Raw genomic sequence first — 18290 nt, forward strand, 5'->3', positions numbered from 1 at the left:
TCCTCTGATGCTGCCTGGCCTGCTGTGTTCATCCAGCTCCACACCCTATACCTTAAAGTAAGGTGGCAATCCACCAAAGCTACAATACAGAGCTACCTGCATGCCAAACAACGTGAGCAGCAAGTGATCATAGAATCCTAGAATCCCTACAGTGTGGAAACAGGTCCACACCAACCCTTGGAGCATCTCACCCAGACCCATCCCCCTATAACCCACCTACTCTACAGACCTCTGAACAAAAGCAATTTAGCTTAGCCAATCCACCTAACCTGCACATCTTTGGACTGTGGGAGGAAATCAGAGTACCCAGAGGAAACCCACACAGACACAGGGAGAACGTGCAAACTCCACACAGACAGTTGCCCAAGGGTGGAATTGAACCCAGGCCCCTGGCGCTGTGAGGTAGCAGTGCTAACCACTGAGCCACCATGCCACCCATAGTCAAAACTAGCTGAGTCCACAGCCAATGGATCAGATCTAAGCTCTGCAGCATAGTCTCATAGTTGGACACAAACATCACAAAAGAGGACCTTTGGCCCAATGAATCTACACTGACCTATCCACACTAATTCCACTTTCATGCATTTGCCCATAGCCCTGAATGTTATGACATTTCAAATACTCATTCAAGTAAGGCTGCAATGTTTCCTGTCTCGGTTGACATCCCAGGCAGTGCATTCTAGACTCCTAGCACTCTCTGGGTGAAAAGTGTTTTTCTCAAATCCCCTCTAAACCTCCTGCCCTTCACCTTGAAACGTATGCCCCCTTGTAATTGATCTTTCAACTACAGGGAACAATTGTTTCCTATCCATCCTGTCCATGCCCCTCATTATCTTATACACCTCAATCAGGTCCTCCTCAGCCTTCTCTGCTCTAAAGAAATCCAGTCATGAACGATGCTGGGTAATTAAACAACTCCATAAGATGGAGGTTCCACAAATAGCCCCATCCTTAACGAGTGGGGAGCCCAGCACATCAATGCATCACATAAGACTGAAGCATTTGTAACAATCTTCAGCCAGAAAGGTCAAGTGGATGGTCCATCTCAGCCCCTTCCAGAATGTCCCAGCAGCAGTGGCATGGCGGCATGGTGGCTCAGTGGTTAGCACTGCTGCCTCACAGTGCCAGGAACCTGGCTTCGATTCTACCCTCGGGCGACTGTCTGTGTGGAGTTTGCACGTTCTCCCTGTGTCTGCGTGGGTTTCCTCCAGGTGCTCTGGTTTCTTCCACAGTCCAAAGATGCACAGGCTAGGTGTACTGGCCGTGCTAAATTGCCCCTAGTGTTCAAGGATGTGTAGATTAGGTGGGTTATAGGGGGATGGATCTGGGTGGGGTGTTCTGAGGGTCGGTGAGGACTTGTTGGGCTGAAGGGCGGCTCCCACACTGGACGGATTCTGTGATCACAGATGCCAGTCTGGCATCTTCAATCAATTCAATTCACTCCATCTGGTAGGCACAGGATATTGAAAGGGCTCTGGGCCCTGACAACATTCCAGCAATAATACTGAAAATTTGTGCTCCAGAACTTGCTGTGACTCTAGCCAAAATCTTCCAGTACAATCACTACACTGTCATTTACCCAACAATGCAAAAATTCTGTACACAAAAGTAAAACAACCCCAGCATGGCCAATTACAGCTTCATCAAGCTACTCTCTTTCATAGAATTCCTATAGTGTGGAACATCTATGGACTGTGGGAGGAAACCAGGGCACCTGGAGAATGTGCAAACTCCACACAAACAGTCACCCAAGGGTGGAATTGAACCTGGGTCCCTGGTGCTGTGAGGCAATAGTGCTAACCACTGAACCACCATGCCACCCTGTAGAACATTATCTTGGGGCTCTGGATTACTAATCCAGTGACATCACCTCTCGATCATCAGTAAAGTGATGAAAGGCGTCATCAACAATGCTATCAAACAGCACCTGCTCAAAAATAACCTCCTAACTTGTAGTCCAACAACACTCAAGAAGCTTGACACCATCCATGCCAAAGCAATTGCTTGATTGGCACCATACTCACAAATATTCACTCCCTCCACTACTGATACTCAATAGCAGCAGTGTATAATATCTATAAGATGCATGACAGAAATTAGCCAAGGGTCCTTAGATAGCACGTTCCAAACCCACAACACTTCTGTCTAGAAGAACAAAGGCAGCAGATCCATGAGAAAACCATCACCTGAAAGTTCTACTCAAAGTCACTCACCATCCTGACTTGGAAAGGCATCACTATTCCTTCAGTCATTGGCTCAATATCCTGAAACTCCCTACCATTAGGCATTGTGGGTTTACCTACACAAAACGAACTGCAGTGGCTCAAGAAGCCAGCTCACCACAAACTTCTCAAGGGCAACTAGGGACAGGTAATAAATGCTGACCAGCCCACGGCACCTACATTTCATGAATGAATTTTTAAAAATGCAGGAAGAAACTCATGATCTTCTGCACTCTGCTAGGTTAACATCTCACTCACTCCATCTCCGCTACTGCACCCACTTCCCACCAAGGCTCATGACCAACCACACTCACTATAGCATTCAACATCTTCCCTCACTGTGTTGCCTACTCACTCACTCAGAACTCCTCACTACCTTTCCCCCACATGTACCAGCACTAACAGCCATACCAGCCACTTTCATCACACCTAATCCCTGCATCTGTCTCATTCAAGGAGGAAATATTCCACAATAGACAGTAACAGTCGGTGAGGTGCCCATGCAAGGAGAAAATCTTGCCAAAACAGGAAAGGACCAAGACTGCTCATGTGGTCCAATTCCAGCAACCAAGTAAGAATCATTGTCAAATGCTGTGGAGTTTTCCCTTTTACCACTGCTGTGAAAGTATTCTTGACATGCCCAGACTTCTACCCATATTTTGCATCTCATTCTCTCTCTGGTCTCCTGCTGGCAGTGGTTTCTGCACAGTACGTGCCCTGAAGAGAACAACCGCACCAAACATTATCTTCTTCTCCACCTCTGAGGGAGAAGCCACAGATCCTTCAGAGGAAGCAACAGCCTGGTTGTCTTACACATCTTTCACCAAACCTTCAGATATTAACACGTCCATGGGTACCTTAGCTAAAGTATCATCGGGAGTACATTCTGGTTGAGCAAATCACTGCCATACTCTTGCAGCCGGTAGAGGAAGAAACACCCCAGCTGGTACTCAGAGGACAGCCAAAGACCAGGCACCTGCCAAGCCCAGGACCCCACGTTATTGGTCATACATAACTTCAGACAGATACAGAAGCAGCAGGCAGATTTGTTAGAAGCACTGGGCACTCTGACTCAAAGGTTGGACAAGTTCACCAACATTACCTGCACCCTAACTTTTTGTCTACTAAAAGGAAGGCAAATCAAAGATCTGGGTGCATCTAAGCAGGTGTTAAGTGAGTGAGAACTCAGCATGGAGCCCTGAGATGCAGCCTACACCAATCCTTGAGATAGGTGTTTGACTCTGTACAAAGTGGTCTGGCAGTAGCATTACAATGAAAGGTGCTGGTGTATCCCAGAGTACAGATTGGAAATGGAGAACTGCATTTTAAGTGAGTTGAAGATGTGCCATGGTGATGTGGTGAGGTTGGAGCATGTCAAATACCAACTCTTATGGATAGCAGGTGCAGGCAGCTGCATGGACTGTAACCTGAGATGCTGGGAACTGCTGTCCCAAGGTCCAATTGACATCCCACCTCGGTGAAACAGGTTGCTGATTTTGTTCAAAACCAGATCCCAAAGATGGCAAGACATTTTGAGGAGCTGATCCAATGGAGTTCCACCATTTTCCTGGCCGCTGGCTTCCAAGCATGTCTTTACAAAGCCTGGAAAATTCTGCTGTGTTAACTTTATTCCAAGGCTGCCTGTCATGCTGGGTGCTTGTAGCATTTTGTGTGTCTGTTTAAAATTATAATTAACACTTCATCCACTTAGTAAGATTCAGGACGTTCTTGTCTGTAAATTACCCAACAAGCATTTAGCAACATGTACAAATTCTTCATTAGAATCACAGAATCATAGAATGGTACAGCACAGAGGAGGCCATTCCACCATGAGTCTGCTCCAGCTGTTTCAAAGACCAATCAAGATCGACACAGTGCCCCACCATTGCTCCAAGTCCACACAATTCTTTCTCCTGCAAACTCTTTTTGAAGGCTATTCTTGAATATGAATCCACTACATTATCAGGCAGTGTTTTGCAAATTATATGGCTATCGACATCTATGCCATAGTTAAAGGGACTAAATCTCAGCCATAAAGAATCTCGACTAAGGAGGACAGGGCCTGGACCTAGATGTCACAGTGGAGGTGAAGATTGCAGATACCACCTTCCTGGAGAACCACAGCCAAACATCTGAAACATCCTTGTCACTCACAGCAAAATGGCCTTGCCAACAAACTCAATACGCATCTATAAATTATCTACATACAAAATATTCCATGAACAATACTTAAACTGAATTAATCTGATAGGTAAGCACATGTCATTAATTTTTTTTAAAATATGGAGTTCTAATCACAGGCATTTTTTCCATGTACTTGTTTAGGGGAGTTATTTAATACTTCAACAATATGTACAAAGTCTAACATGAAAATATTGAGTAATGTAACTTACAACAAACTCTATTTACAATTCAATTTTTACAAAATGTCTTTACAAGAGGTTCATTATCTCAAAGACAATCAAGATACACTAAATGGACCAAAAATGGTGTTATACAATAATAAATATTGATCTAAAAATGACTGTAATGAGGATCATGATTTCTACAGCCAGTTCGGTAATAGACAAAACAGTACAGGTATTTCCACACTACATATCATTCCAATATTAAAAAGTAAATAATTTGTACATATAGACTTTGTTAATTATTCTGTAAACTGTATCATGTTAATATATTCAGCAGAGGTAACATAGACATAAGGTTCATGCCTATATGGAACACTGACAGGTCTACCATGCAGTCATATTTTGCAAACATCTGATAAGATTCATTTACATTATAATTTAATAACTTTATTACATGCAATAGATTAATTAACTGACATAATTATCATTCCCAGTTAAAATATTCAGCTTCTAGTCACATTTTCCTAGCTGTCTGTCAGTCACAGGTATCCACAGGAAATATGTAAAAATGTTGCATATATCTGGATCAGCACATTCAACAAAACAGGTTAATAAATAGCACAATTTCAAAGCCATCCTCTGAAGGTACATTACAGTGATGATAACATTGAAGCATACAATTTTTATGGCACTGATTTGATCATCTAATTTTAAAGGAGCGTCTGGAAGAGACAATCTTCTGCCTTCGTTTTCTATTGGAGAAGGGAGATGAACCTTATTTTTATTCTTGTCACATCAACAGTCCTTAAGCATCTTCTGTTATTAGAATTGTTTCAGTGTTTTACTGATACTGGTTTTTGCTGCTGATGATGTTTCAGTCTGGAGCCTAAAATAAAACAGATGAAAGACTGGCATAAAGGAATAAAACACCATTCAGAAATAGTACCAATGTCACATGCCTTACCATTGATATGTACAAACATTAATAGCTGAAAATTAGAGAAACAAAATTGCTAGATGACAATGAATGCTTATTAACTTACATATAAATGTTACAATTTTTAAGATAAATTCTGACAAATTCATCATCTGTAATTATTGCCTTGTGAATTCAAAGTATTGACAATATATGACATTATTCTCAATCACAGGTTAGTGGAGACACTGAAGCTTACTATATAACAGGGATGAAGATAAGCTAGGTGTCTGGAATGTTTTGACAGTAGCTGGTCCCTCTCCAGCTGTAGTCAGTAGCTGTACCTCCAACCTGTAACATGTTGATGGCCTCAGATTGGGTACAATGAGCGAATGATGGTCCTGAATAATAGAAACACAATGTTTCAGCATTTTTTTTCTAAATGTAGAATCAAATCAGCTTTACAGAATGTACAGGGTTCTCTACTGTGGATTAGCAAGATATAACTTACTTCAGATTGTGGAACACCAAAAAATAGCTGCATTAAGTCATAGCATTCATGGAGTTCATTATGAGAAACAAGTAAGTAGCTTATGGCTATCAGACCAATTTGGCACATTTTAATATAAAGCATGTTAATATATTAAAAGAAAATAATTGTATTGCTATACATATATTTATGTAATTTCATTCACAGTGATCTATTACACCATTGTGTTTGTACCTTTCATGCTCATTATATTGTGAATTTTTGCATCACTTAAAATCAAAGGTACAGATCAAACATCCATTTTATGTTGTTTGCTGGAGTTTTCACATCACAGTTGTTTCCATGTGATCTACACACTATTTTGCAAGAGCTGCAAAGGGCTGTTATAATCAAAATCAATTGGGGAAAAGGCTCACTAATGTTTCCAGTCTTACAGCACTGCACTTGAACGCCACAGGCTCTTGAGTTCAACCCAAAAGTTCACTGCTATAGACATGCTCAGCTTTCAGACAAGGTGTTTATCTGTTTTTTTTTCTAATCAACCTGTTCAGAGACATTATTACACAACTTAATTCTTTGAAGAGGTGACCAAACACGTGGATGAAGGTAGAGCAGTGGATGTGGTATACATGGATTTAAGTAAGGCGTTTGATAAGGTTCCTCATGGTAGGCTCATGCAGAAGGTAAGGAGGCATGGGATAGGGGGAAATGTGGCAGATTGGATTCAGAATTGCCTGACCCTTAGAAGACAAAGGGTGGTAGTGGACGGAAAATATTCAACATGGTGCTCAGTTATGAGTGGTGTACCACAAGGATCTGTTCTGGGTCCTCTTCTATTTGTGATTTTTGTAAATGATTTGCATGAAGGAGTGGAAGAGTGGATTAGTAAGTTCGCGGACGATACAAAGGTGGGTCGAGTTGTGGATAGTGCGGAGGGCTGTTCTTAGAGATTCTCTAATCTCTACAAAAGGACATTGATAGGATGCAGAGCTGGGCTGAGAAGTGGCAGATGGAGTTTAACCCTGAAAAGTGTGAAGTGATTCATTTTGGAAGGACAAACTTGAAAGCAGAATACAGGGTTGACGGAAAGATTCTTGGCAGTGTGGAGGAGCAGATGGATCTTGGGGTTCATGTCCACAGTTCCCTGAAAGCTGCCACCCAGGTGGATAGAGTTGTTAAGAAGGTGTATGGTGTGTTAGCGTTCATTAATAGAGGGATTGAGTTCAGGGGCCGTGAAGTTATGCTTCAGATATACAAAAGCCTGGTTCGGCTACATCTGGAGTATTGTGTCCAGTTCTGGTCGCCTCATTACAGGAAAGATGCGGAAGCGTTGGAAAAGGTGCAGAGGAGATTTACCAGGATGTTGCCTGGAATGGAGGGAAGGTCTTACGAGGAAAGGTTGAGAGAGCTAGGGCTTTTCTCTTTAGAATGACGAAGGATGAGAGGTGACTTGATAGAGGTGTACAAAATGATCAGAGATATAGATAGAGTGGGCAGCCAGAGACTTTTTCCTAGGATGGAGGTAGCTATTACGAGGGGGCATAGTTTTAAAGTGAGAGGAGGTAGATATAGGGGAGACGTGAGAGGTAGGTTCTTTGAGAGTGGTCGGGGTGTGGAATGCATTGCCGGAGAGGGTAGTGGAGTCGGCCTCATTAGGGGCATTTAAGTGGCTATTAGATAGCCATATGGATGATAGTATAAGGTAGGGGTGAAGGTTACTTAGACCTTAGGATTAGGGTAAAAGTTCGGCACAACATTGTGGGCTGAAGAGCCTGTACAGTGCTGTACAGTTCTATGTTCTACGTTCCAACACTGGTGCAAGTGGGACTTAAACTTGGACTTCCTGGTCCAGGGATAGGGACAATACCAATCCACCACAATATGGCCCCGTGTGGTATAAGAGAAGACCTAGGGAGGCACGGTGGCTCAGCGGTTAGCACTGCTGTCTCTCAGCACCAGGGACCCGGGTTTGATCCCAGCTTTGGGTGACTGCCTGTGTGAAGTCTGCACATTTTCCCCGTGTCTGCGTGGGTTTCCATCAAAATATACAGATATATGCAAATTAGGTGGATTAGCCATGGGATAATGCAGGGTTATAGGGTAGGGAGTTGAGTCTGGGCAGGATGCTCTTCAGAGGGTCATTGCAGACTTGGTGGGCTGAATGGCCTGTTTCCATGCTGTAGGGATACTCTTCTAGTCTAAGACATGCTCTGCATTAACTCTGATCATGCAAAAATTGATAGCCAGTGTGTCCCTGAATTTCTGGTCAGGTAAGGTATGACACCAGGAGCATCCAAAATCAAGAAAAGGTGTCAATAAACTATTTGAGACTACAATTGAACAATAGTAATAGGCTTACTGGTGGCAATATTTGTGACTGGGATATAATGCTGTTTGGTAGGCTGTTTTGTCGGCTTTCTGTGGTCACTTCAGCCCAGGTAACCTGAAATCCTGTTATCGGCTGATGAAGCTGTGCTTTAGATATTCTCCAGTGGAAGTGTCCTGTAATGTTCCCTGCATGAATGATGAATGATGCTGACAGGTTCTCAGGTTTCACCAACACTTTGGGAATGGTTGTCACTGGAAGAGAAGAAAACAGTTCACACACCTGCCTGTTTTTCAAACTTAGTTATGCCTATCTCACTAGCAATTAAAATATCTGATTGGTGATAACTTATTGCAAATTCTGCTGAATCGTAGTTCAACTTCCTCACTCCTCAGGCACAGAAATGGAGCATGAAATTCTAATATTTGTTATTAATTAAAAAAACACACAATCTTATATCTTCCGAAAGAGAATGCTTTGTGCTCAAAGCAACTGTCGATTTATTTATCAGGGACTTCATACAAACAAAGTATGCAGGTGCCTAAACAATCTAGATTATGCAAGATTTATAATTTTGCAGAGTTTGCTTCTGAAAGACAATACAAGAACCAAACATCCAAAAAAATGGTTTGTGTGAGCTGTTCTGGTATTTAATCCTATCCACAAGTACGTTTGGCCACTATCCACGTGTGACTGCTCAATCCATTTTTAGAGCAAGTTTTCCAATTGTTATTCAAATGCATATTTTATATTAGTTACAAATTATGATGTAATTTTGTTACAGGAATCAGAAACAAAGAGAAATATCCAATGAACCAAACTACCACAAATGAGCTGAAGGTAGGTTCTACTGCAATCAGGTTTGGACAGAAAATTTTCATTACCTCCATTAAATACGGCACATAGTGAGGAGACTCAACAGCACTGAAGACTGTGGACGGAACTGATTCTTTTTCATTTGAGGTAGTTGTCGTGTGAAATTTAGAGCGTCTGGTCCATCGCCTCAAAGTGACATGCCTCACGCAATTTTCTGCTCCTCACCTCAGTAATTATGTAACCAGGCTCTTTGTCACCCTTCTTGGTGAATCACACAGCAGGAGAAGTGAACATATATAGAGTTACTGCAGCTGACCACCTCCACAACATTTCACAGCAGACATGGCCCAGAAAGCTAAGGTACAGCCTGCCTGATGGACAGGGACCTGGAGTTGCTGGTGACAGGGTGGTTGAGAGGATTGTCATCCTTTCTCCATCTGACTATCAGAGAAGGCCATGCCATCAGACCCAGCAAGCCTGGACCCAGATAGCAGGTTGTGTCAGTTGTCCTGGGTGAAGTGAGATGCCTAGCAGTTTGGGAAGAAGGAACTTCTGTGTGCGACAGGACAAGTACCACTACCTTCTGTCCACTTTATCACATTCAAAGGGTCACCACTCTAACTCTGCCATTGCACACACACTTCACGAGGGCTCATCATTAAAACTCTCAACATGCACATTCACTCAAAGGCTCTCATCCACTTCATCGTCTCACCTGCCCTCAGCATTTCCTAACCCCTCACTTGCTCTGATTAGAAATGGCCCATTATCCGAGAATCCTAACAAACTACTCAGTATTCACTTTCCCCACTTGAGAATTACTGAGAAGGAGCACTCAGGAAGCTGAAGAATTCAAATTAACAGCATTTTGGCAAACGAGCAGGCTTCTCACCTCTTCACACTGTTGAGTTGGCATCTATTTACTTATCATACTGTTTTGTTTTGAAACACAAAGGTAGATAAAATAGAAACATCAGTGGAAGAATATCATTAAATCATGTGGCTATACTTACTCCCCTCACCAGGACAGCTGCTGTGCTTGTGTCCCTTGCCTCGAGAAGAGGAGCATGATGGGGTTGTGAAGATCACCGTCTCTGCTCTTCCTTGACCCTTGGTCGTTATTGCTTGGACTGTAACTTTATATTTGCAAGAGAAATATAGTCCTGGGAGAATTATGTAATTTTCCTGTGTAAAAGATAAAATATTTTTTCTACTTAATGGATTGATCTTGTAGTTATTGCTCTGGGATGGATTAAATTTGAAGCTGATTAATATTTTAATGATGTTTTTCTAACTATTACATACATCATGGAAGAAAGGGAAATCTGATATTGTTGTTTTCATATTTACAACTGCAGACGAGTACCACATAGCATTAGGAGACTTTTTTAATATGTTGCATTTGTAATTATTTTCGTCACTCATATCTTCTGTCTTTTTGTTTGTTCATCACTTGTACACTAGTGCAGTATTTATTAGTTTAGAGAAAATAAGTCTGCTTCTCAGGAACGGTCAAGCTTTTACTTCTGTGCTATTTTGCCATGCTTAGAATGGGATGGATAATAAAATTAGAACAAGCGTTGTGCGCTGGGCTCCAGTCGCACAGGCAGCCTTCTACCAGCACCCTCTGTTTCCTGTCGTTGGAACAATGTTGAATCCATCTTGCCCTGGATGCCATGTGCTTTTGCCTTCTTTGGTGGTTTCTCATGTGGGACTTTGTCAGGCGCCTTGTAGGGATCCATGTAAACTACATGAGCTGCCCTCATCTACACACTGGGTCACTTCCTCAAAAAGTTCCAGCCAATTTGTTGGCCATGGCCTCCTTCTCATAAGGCCATGCTGACTATCGCTGTTCGGACCTTGCCACTCTAAATGGATGTTGGTTCTCTCCTTCAGAATTTTCTCCAGCGGCTTCCCTACCCTTGATGTGGGGCTCACTGGTTTATGGTTCCCTGGACCATCTCTACCCCGCTTCTTTCATTTTCTAATTTTTTTTTCTGAAGAATTTGTGTGCCTCAGGGATCGGTGTTGGGACGGCAATTACTTACAATTTATATAGATGACTTGGAGTTGGGGACCACGTGTAGGGTGTCAAAGTTTGCAGATGACACTAAGATGAGTGGCAAAGCAAAGTGTGCAGAGGACTGTGAAACTTTGCAGAGGAACATAGATACATTGAGTGAGTGGTCAAAGGTCTGGCAGATGGAATACAATGTAAATAAATGTGAAGTCATACATTTTGGTAGGAGTAATAGCAAAAAGGATTATTACTTGAATGGTAAAAAGTTGCAGCATGCTGCTATGCAGAGGGACCTGGGTGTCCTTGTGCATGAATCACAGAAGGGAGGTCTGCAGGTACAACAAGTAATTAGGAAGGCAAATGGAATTTTGTCCTTCATTGCTAAAGGGATTGACATAAAAAGCAGAGAGGTTATGTTGCAGCTGTACAAGGTGCTGGTGAGGCCACACCTGGAGTACTGTGTGCAGTTTTGGTCTCCTTACTTGAGAAAGGATGTACTGGCACTGGAGGGGGTGCAAAGGAGGTTCACTAGGTTGATTCCAGAGTTGAGGGGGTTGGCTTATGAGGAGAGACTGAGTAGATTGGGATTATATTCATTGGAATTCAGAAGATTGAGGGGGGATCTTATAGAAACATATAAAATTATGAAGGGAATAGATAAGATAGAAGTAGAGAGGATGTTTCCACTGGCAGGTGAAGCTAGGACAAGAGGGCATAGCCTCAAGGTTAGAGGGAGCAGATTTAGGACTGAACTGAGAAGGAATTTCTTCACCCAGAGGGTTGTTAATCTATGGAATTCCTCGCCCAGTGAAGTAGTTGACGCTACTTCAGTAAATGTTTTTAAAAAAAAGGTAGATTTTTTTTAACAATAAAGGAATTAAGGGATACGGTGAGAACGCGGGTAAGTGGATCTGAGTCCACAAAAGGATCAGCCATGATCTTATTGAATGGCAGAGCAGGCTCGAAGGGCCAGACGGCCTACTCCTGCTCCTAGTTCTTATGTTCTTATGTTCTTAAGAATCTGTACCTAGGTACATTTGTACCTAAGATGGTGCCATAATGTGGTGACTTGTAAATTTTTCAGTGTACTCATTTCAGTACATGTGACAATAAAGTGAATTCAATTCAATTCATCCCTCACTGCCTATTTATAACATAGGTGAGATTTTATGGAACACCATGGTCCTTATGCTGCTTCTTGACATTTAGTTGATGGGTTACATCATGCTCCATCCCCCTCCATAAAGTTTCATACAGGACAGGATAGGTGCAGGAATGTCTCCTCATCTTTAAATCCAGTTATGGAGGAGGGTAAAATCCAACTCTATGTGTGGCTGATATAATATCATAACTCAGGCCAATTAGTGTAGGACGGACTGGAGCCTACAGTGACTTGAAAAGGAAGGCGACACTGTTGGGCTGCAGCAATATAATCAAAATGTCAAAACAATAAATGTTTAAAAAGTAACATGCAGGACCCCTTGCTCACTCTGTGACTGATGGGATGTTGAGCAATATAACTGAGTTCAGCGTCTGCAGAGCCACTTCAATAGGTATGTGGCTTGGCTAGGTAGGGTTACAAAAAATGCTCAAGGATCACCATTCCAGATGATGTCCAATGATTCCGGATAGAAGCGCATTTCTGTGATATTGTTTAGCAACTGGTTTGATGAACAAAATGAAGCATGTCATCATTTTACTGTACTTTCTGCAGTGTCCGTACTGAATTGCTTTGTATTGTCCTTCTTGATAATTTACAAACAAAGCATATTTTTGCAATGAAATGTGTGGTTATTGGGTAAGGACAGAAATTTTGGGACTGTGTGATACCACTCAAACCCAAATTTGCTATTTACGTTCTACATGCACATACAATAAGTGATGACACAGAGATAAACTTCCTGAGGTCTCTAGTTGACTGTCAGGACATATGACAGCAATTAGGTGTGAAAGGAGAGAAAATTGCAGGGAGGTAATAAAAATAAACAGAGTTCTGACTCTCATGATTGAATTTAATGCCATAGAAGCTCATTAAAGTCATGCACACGTGATCGATTAACACAAGGAAGAAAGCTGAGGTGTTGGAACCTACATGGGAGATGGCTTTTCTGGAAATTGTGGTCTCATTGTGCACACAGGACTCCGGCATCCACTGAACAAGGTATCGCTCCACAATGTTACCTGGATCTGAAAACAATGCAACTTGCATGTTATCATCCAATAAAAATTCTAGACCAAATTAGAAGACATTGCCAACCCTATGTTGTGACAAAACAATCAGATGTGACAAAAAAATGTTCAAGGAAAGATTTGGTCTGAGGAAAGATAGTGCCAAGTATTCTGATTGTTCTTTTTTTGAATGAGGAAATGTTGACAAGATCTGAAAGCAAACCTGTTATTCTGATTCAAGGTGGGCTCTGATTCAATCTTTGATGTGAGTCGGCGCTATCCTTGAGGCCTCTATGAGATGTATACCTTCTCAACTTTAGATCTTGCTTCAGTAAAAATTCTCAAGAACAATTAAAGTCAGCAACTGAGATTTAGGCTGCTCCAGCATCTGACCAGCACATACCCTGGAAATGTTCTGCTCACAAAAAATACCCTGAACTACTTGTTGCCTGCCATTTTAACACACCACCCTGTTCCTTGGCCAACATCTGTGTCTCTGGCTCCCTGCAGTGTTCCAGCGAAGCCCAATGCAAGCTGGAAGAACAACACCTCATTTTCCACTTGGGGACCCTGCAGCACTCTGGACTCAATATCAAGTTCAATAAGTTTATGGCCTAAACTCTCCAATGTCCCAGCCCCCCTACCCCACACACCAGGCCTGCTATTACACACTACCCTGTTGTTAGTCACTAACAGTCCCCATTAACAACTATTCACCCTCCCAGCCTGATCATTATCGACTCCTTTGTCGATCCAACTGTCCTTCTCTCTCTTTAGGCTCTATCCTATCATTTACTCCCTACCCCACCCAACTCTCTATTTTCTGCATATAAACTGATGTTTTCCCAACCACCATCAGTTCTGAGGAAGGGTCACTGGACCCGAAACGTTAACTCTGTTTTTCCCTTCACAGATGCTACCAGACCTCTTGAGCTTTTCCAGCAACTTTGTTTTTGTCCCTGGAAATCTGAATTCAGTTGTTTTACATTTGGATAAATAAATAAATAATGTAGTGGTGATTTGGGCTGATTAGTGGGATGAGAAGACTCAGGGCTTACAAACATTAATAACCTCATTATGTACAGAGATCGAATTCCCTGCCCAAGTGTCAAGTATTATATACATTTGATTCCTGTGTTAAGCATTTTTTGCATGTGCCCTCCCTCCCCACCATTTTTTTTTATTTTGACAGCGAAAATGTGCAGATCTCTGCTCCGAAATCAACACTTCGAGGTTTCAGGTCATCGCTCATTCTCGGCTGCTTAGCTCTGACCACATTGAACCACAGTAAAGTTGTACATGGCTTATGGTGCAACCTCACAATCTCAGAAAATAAATTTGCATGGATAAATCCTCATTATTGACTCTACAAGACCTGCTGAGCATGTAGAGTTAACATTTTGCAAAACACAAAGGAAACCAAGTATACAACGGCCCAATTGTTTCCCAGCTGTATGTTTGGCTGGTCTACAAAATAAAAGCTGTCAGCATCAATGGTTCGTTAAAGTTTGAAGCTTGATTAAAATGCTATGAGCGTGTAGTGCAGCTAAAGCCAATTCTACTCAAACCACTCCTGCTACAACAAAATACACATTTTCAATTAAGATCCGCTATTCCCTGCCTCAAATAATGGGGTAAACATGTTGTGTTTGGTACTAAGTCATAGATATGGAAAGCTTTGTGGTTGGACAGTCAGTTGTGTGCAGACATGGCTTTATACTCTCTGGGTATGATATACATTGGTGACCTTCATCAATAGAAATGTGACAGTAGATGAGAATACATTCCCAAATTCACAATTTTACAGTTTCAGGCTGATGAACATCGAGATAAACCATCAGAATTAAACCAACTCTACCTGGTATCACAGATCACTTACCTCCATTTTTAATGCTAATCCTAACAACACCAATTCAAAATGCTAACGTACATTAACCAATGGTTCAGCATTTGACTGGACATCAAAAGCTTGTTTGTAGTTTTAGGATCAAAGCAACTTTTTCATAGCAGTGGGTCTCTGTTGGCACTGATTGTTGAAAGCAAGCTAGAAGTTTCATGAAATAAAAGATGACTTGAGAAATAAATTAAAGGTAATATTGATCAGAGACTGCTGCAAGTGAGGCTTCCTGAGAAGTCTAGTTTGACAAATAACTTGCTTCACTGGCATAAATGGTCAGCATGAGACTTTCGGGCATTACAGAAGCAGATACATGGGACTTTTATTAGCAATCCCAAAATAGACCATGCACAATTAGACACCCTTTTAGGAAACTCAATAGCAGAGGTCAATTATTTCATCAATTCAAGTTAATGAGAAATAAATAAAATGTAACTGTAATGGGCAAACATTACATAGAATGTAATTTTTTATGTATTCTAACTAACATTATGATGTCCTCTTAAGCAAAGTTCAGTGCCGTGGCAGTAATCTCTAAAATCTACCCTATTGAATTGACTAGAAATCAAACTTTTTGATGCAGTACTCAGAATACATCAGATCTACAGCCTTTAAATATGACTTCAATATCACATTATTATATACCATCTAAAAGACACTCAGCTACCACTTCATTTAACTGCCATGAGCATGAAAATTGTCACTAATAGATGAACACTGAATATTGCGTACAGAATACTATTGACAAACTAGCAGGCATTTCTTTTTTGTTTTATGACCTCTAAAAGGTCTTTTACAACCAATTCAAAATCCTATAATTTGTCTGGTAAGAGGCACCATTTCCGGTGGCAGACAACGAATGCAGTGGCCGTACACTGAAGATGAACTAGAGACATCAGTACAATAACGCACTGCAAAAAAAAACATGTTGATTCCTATAATTGTCGGGAAGATTGAGCACACTTCTTCTACAATCTGATCAGTTACTGCACAAGCAGGGTGTCTGGGTAATTACATCCTAACTCTTGTTATGACAGGTGGCCTGTTATGTTACTTGTGTGAATAAAACTGCTTTTTGGAAGTGTGAGACACTCCTGATTCTAATTGTGACTGAATACTGGAAAATTAAAATAGGCATCTGTCACACAAGCTGAACATTAATAGAGTCAACTATTGGATTGACAAACTGCATGAAATCAGATATTGTGTGTACTTAGCCTCTCTGCTCCTATGATGCTGCTTGGCCTGCTGTGTTCATCCAGCCCTGCACCTTGTTGTCTCGGATTCTCTAGCATCTGCAGTTCCTACTATCTCTTGTGTGTACTTATATTGGTCAGTCTTTAAAATGGTAAGAAATTCAAAGGTGGCATTGGTTAAAGTCCTGCAACCTGGGATTGACTTATCCCTGAAGATTCCAATATATTACCACTTCATATAGATCTTTTTGTACTTCCTTTTCACTCAAGTGCCAGTACCATTCTGGCCCAGGCTATTTTCAGGAATGCCAGGTCAGAGGTAGGACAGCCTCTTACCTGCACTCAGATGGATGAGGAACCTAATAAAGTTAACTCCTTAACTGAGGAACTTGTTAAGTCTTCTCTCCCATAATGAGGGAAGTTTACAGACAGCTGTTGAGTCCCACACAGCAGCTGAAACACGACAAATTAAACAAAATTGGGGGGGTCCCATATTTCATCCAGCTCGGTACCCCACATTTCCCACCTACCATGGTGGTCAGACGACATTTACATCGCCGACAATCGAAGGAAGGACTGTGAACTTTATAAAAATTTTTATAATGTTTTTCTGGTCTGCAAAGAATGCTTCTACTGTGAAGCATTATCTCTCTCTTCACCCAACTCTCTGCTGTCTTGACCAGCTAACACCTTAAACCATGCAGCTGTCATTGCTAGAGGGTTAGAGATAACAAGGTGTAGAGCTGGATGAACACAGCAGGCCAAGCAGCATCAGAGGAGCAGGGAGGCTGAGGAGAAGATAGGTGGAGAGGAGACAGACCGGTCAAAGAGGCGGGGATGGAGCCAGTAAAGGTGAGTGTAGATGGGGAGGTAGGGAGGAGATAGGTCAGTTCAGGGAGGACGGACAGGTCAAGGGGGCAGGATGAGGTTAGTAGGTAGGAGATGGGGGTGGGGCTTGAGGTGGGAGGAGGGGATAGGTGGGAGGAAGGACAGGTGACGGAGGCGGGGATGAGCTGGGCTAGTTTTGGGATGCGGTAGGGGGAGGGGAGATTTTGAAGCTTGTGAAATCCACACTGATACCATTGGGCTGCAGGGTTCCCAAGCGGAATATGAGTTGCTGTTCCTGCAACCTTCGGGTAGCATCGTTGTGGCACTGCAGGAGGCCCAGGATGGACATGTCGTCTGCGGAATGGGAGGGGGAGTTGAAATGGTTCGCGATTGGGAGGTGCAGTTTTTTAGTGCGAACCGAGTGTAGGTGTTCTGCAAAGTGGTCCCCAAGCCTCCACTTGGTTTCCTTGATGTAGAGGAGGCCACAACGGGAACAGCGGATGCAGTATACCACATTAGCAGATGTGCAGGTGAACATCTGCTTGATGTGGAAAGTCTTCTTGGGGCCTGGGATGGGGGTGAGGTATGGGGGCAAATGTAGCACTTCCTGCAGTCGCAGGGAAAAGTGCCGGGTGTGGTGGAGCTGGAGGGGAGTGTGAAGTGGATAAGGGAGTCACAGAGAGAGTGGTCCCTCCAGAAAACAGATAAGGGTGGGGAGGGAAAAATGTCTTTGGTGGTGGGGTCGGATTGCAGATGGTGGAAGTGTCGGAGGATGATGCGTTGGATCCGGAGGTTGGTGGGGTGGTACGTGAGGACAAGGAGGATTCTGTTTTGGTTGTTATTGCGGGGAGGGAGTGTGAGGGATGAGTTGCGGGAAATGCGGGAGACACGGTCGAGGGTGTTCTCGACTACTGAGGGGGGGATGTTGCAGTCCTTGAAAAACGAGGACATCTGAGATGTACGGGAGTGGAATGCCTCACTCTGGGAGCAGATGCAGCGGAGGCGAAGGAATTGGGAACAGGGGATGGCATTTTTGCAGGAAGGTGGGTGGGAGGAGGTGTA

The 18290-nt window shown here is 42.5% G+C and overlaps 1 protein-coding gene across 1 annotated transcript in view; it reads right to left on the reverse strand.

The window, feature by feature from the left end:
* Nucleotides 1-4539: 4539 nt before the first annotated feature.
* Nucleotides 4540-18290, reverse strand: part of LOC109913292 (anosmin-1) — a 215278-nt gene continuing 201527 nt past the window's right edge. Inside the window, exons 10-14 of the mRNA XM_048598054.1 lie at nt 13231-13325; nt 10132-10303; nt 8336-8556; nt 5746-5887; nt 4540-5456 (exon numbers count right to left, since the gene is read on the reverse strand). Coding sequence (XP_048454011.1) covers nt 5404-5456; nt 5746-5887; nt 8336-8556; nt 10132-10303; nt 13231-13325 — 683 coding nt within the window. The 3' untranslated portion in view covers nt 4540-5403. The remainder of the gene's footprint in view (nt 5457-5745; nt 5888-8335; nt 8557-10131; nt 10304-13230; nt 13326-18290) is intronic.

The sequence above is a fragment of the Rhincodon typus genome, chromosome 6 (genome assembly GCF_021869965.1).
Source record: "Rhincodon typus isolate 14 chromosome 6, sRhiTyp1.1, whole genome shotgun sequence".
Lineage (NCBI taxonomy): Eukaryota > Metazoa > Chordata > Chondrichthyes > Orectolobiformes > Rhincodontidae > Rhincodon > Rhincodon typus.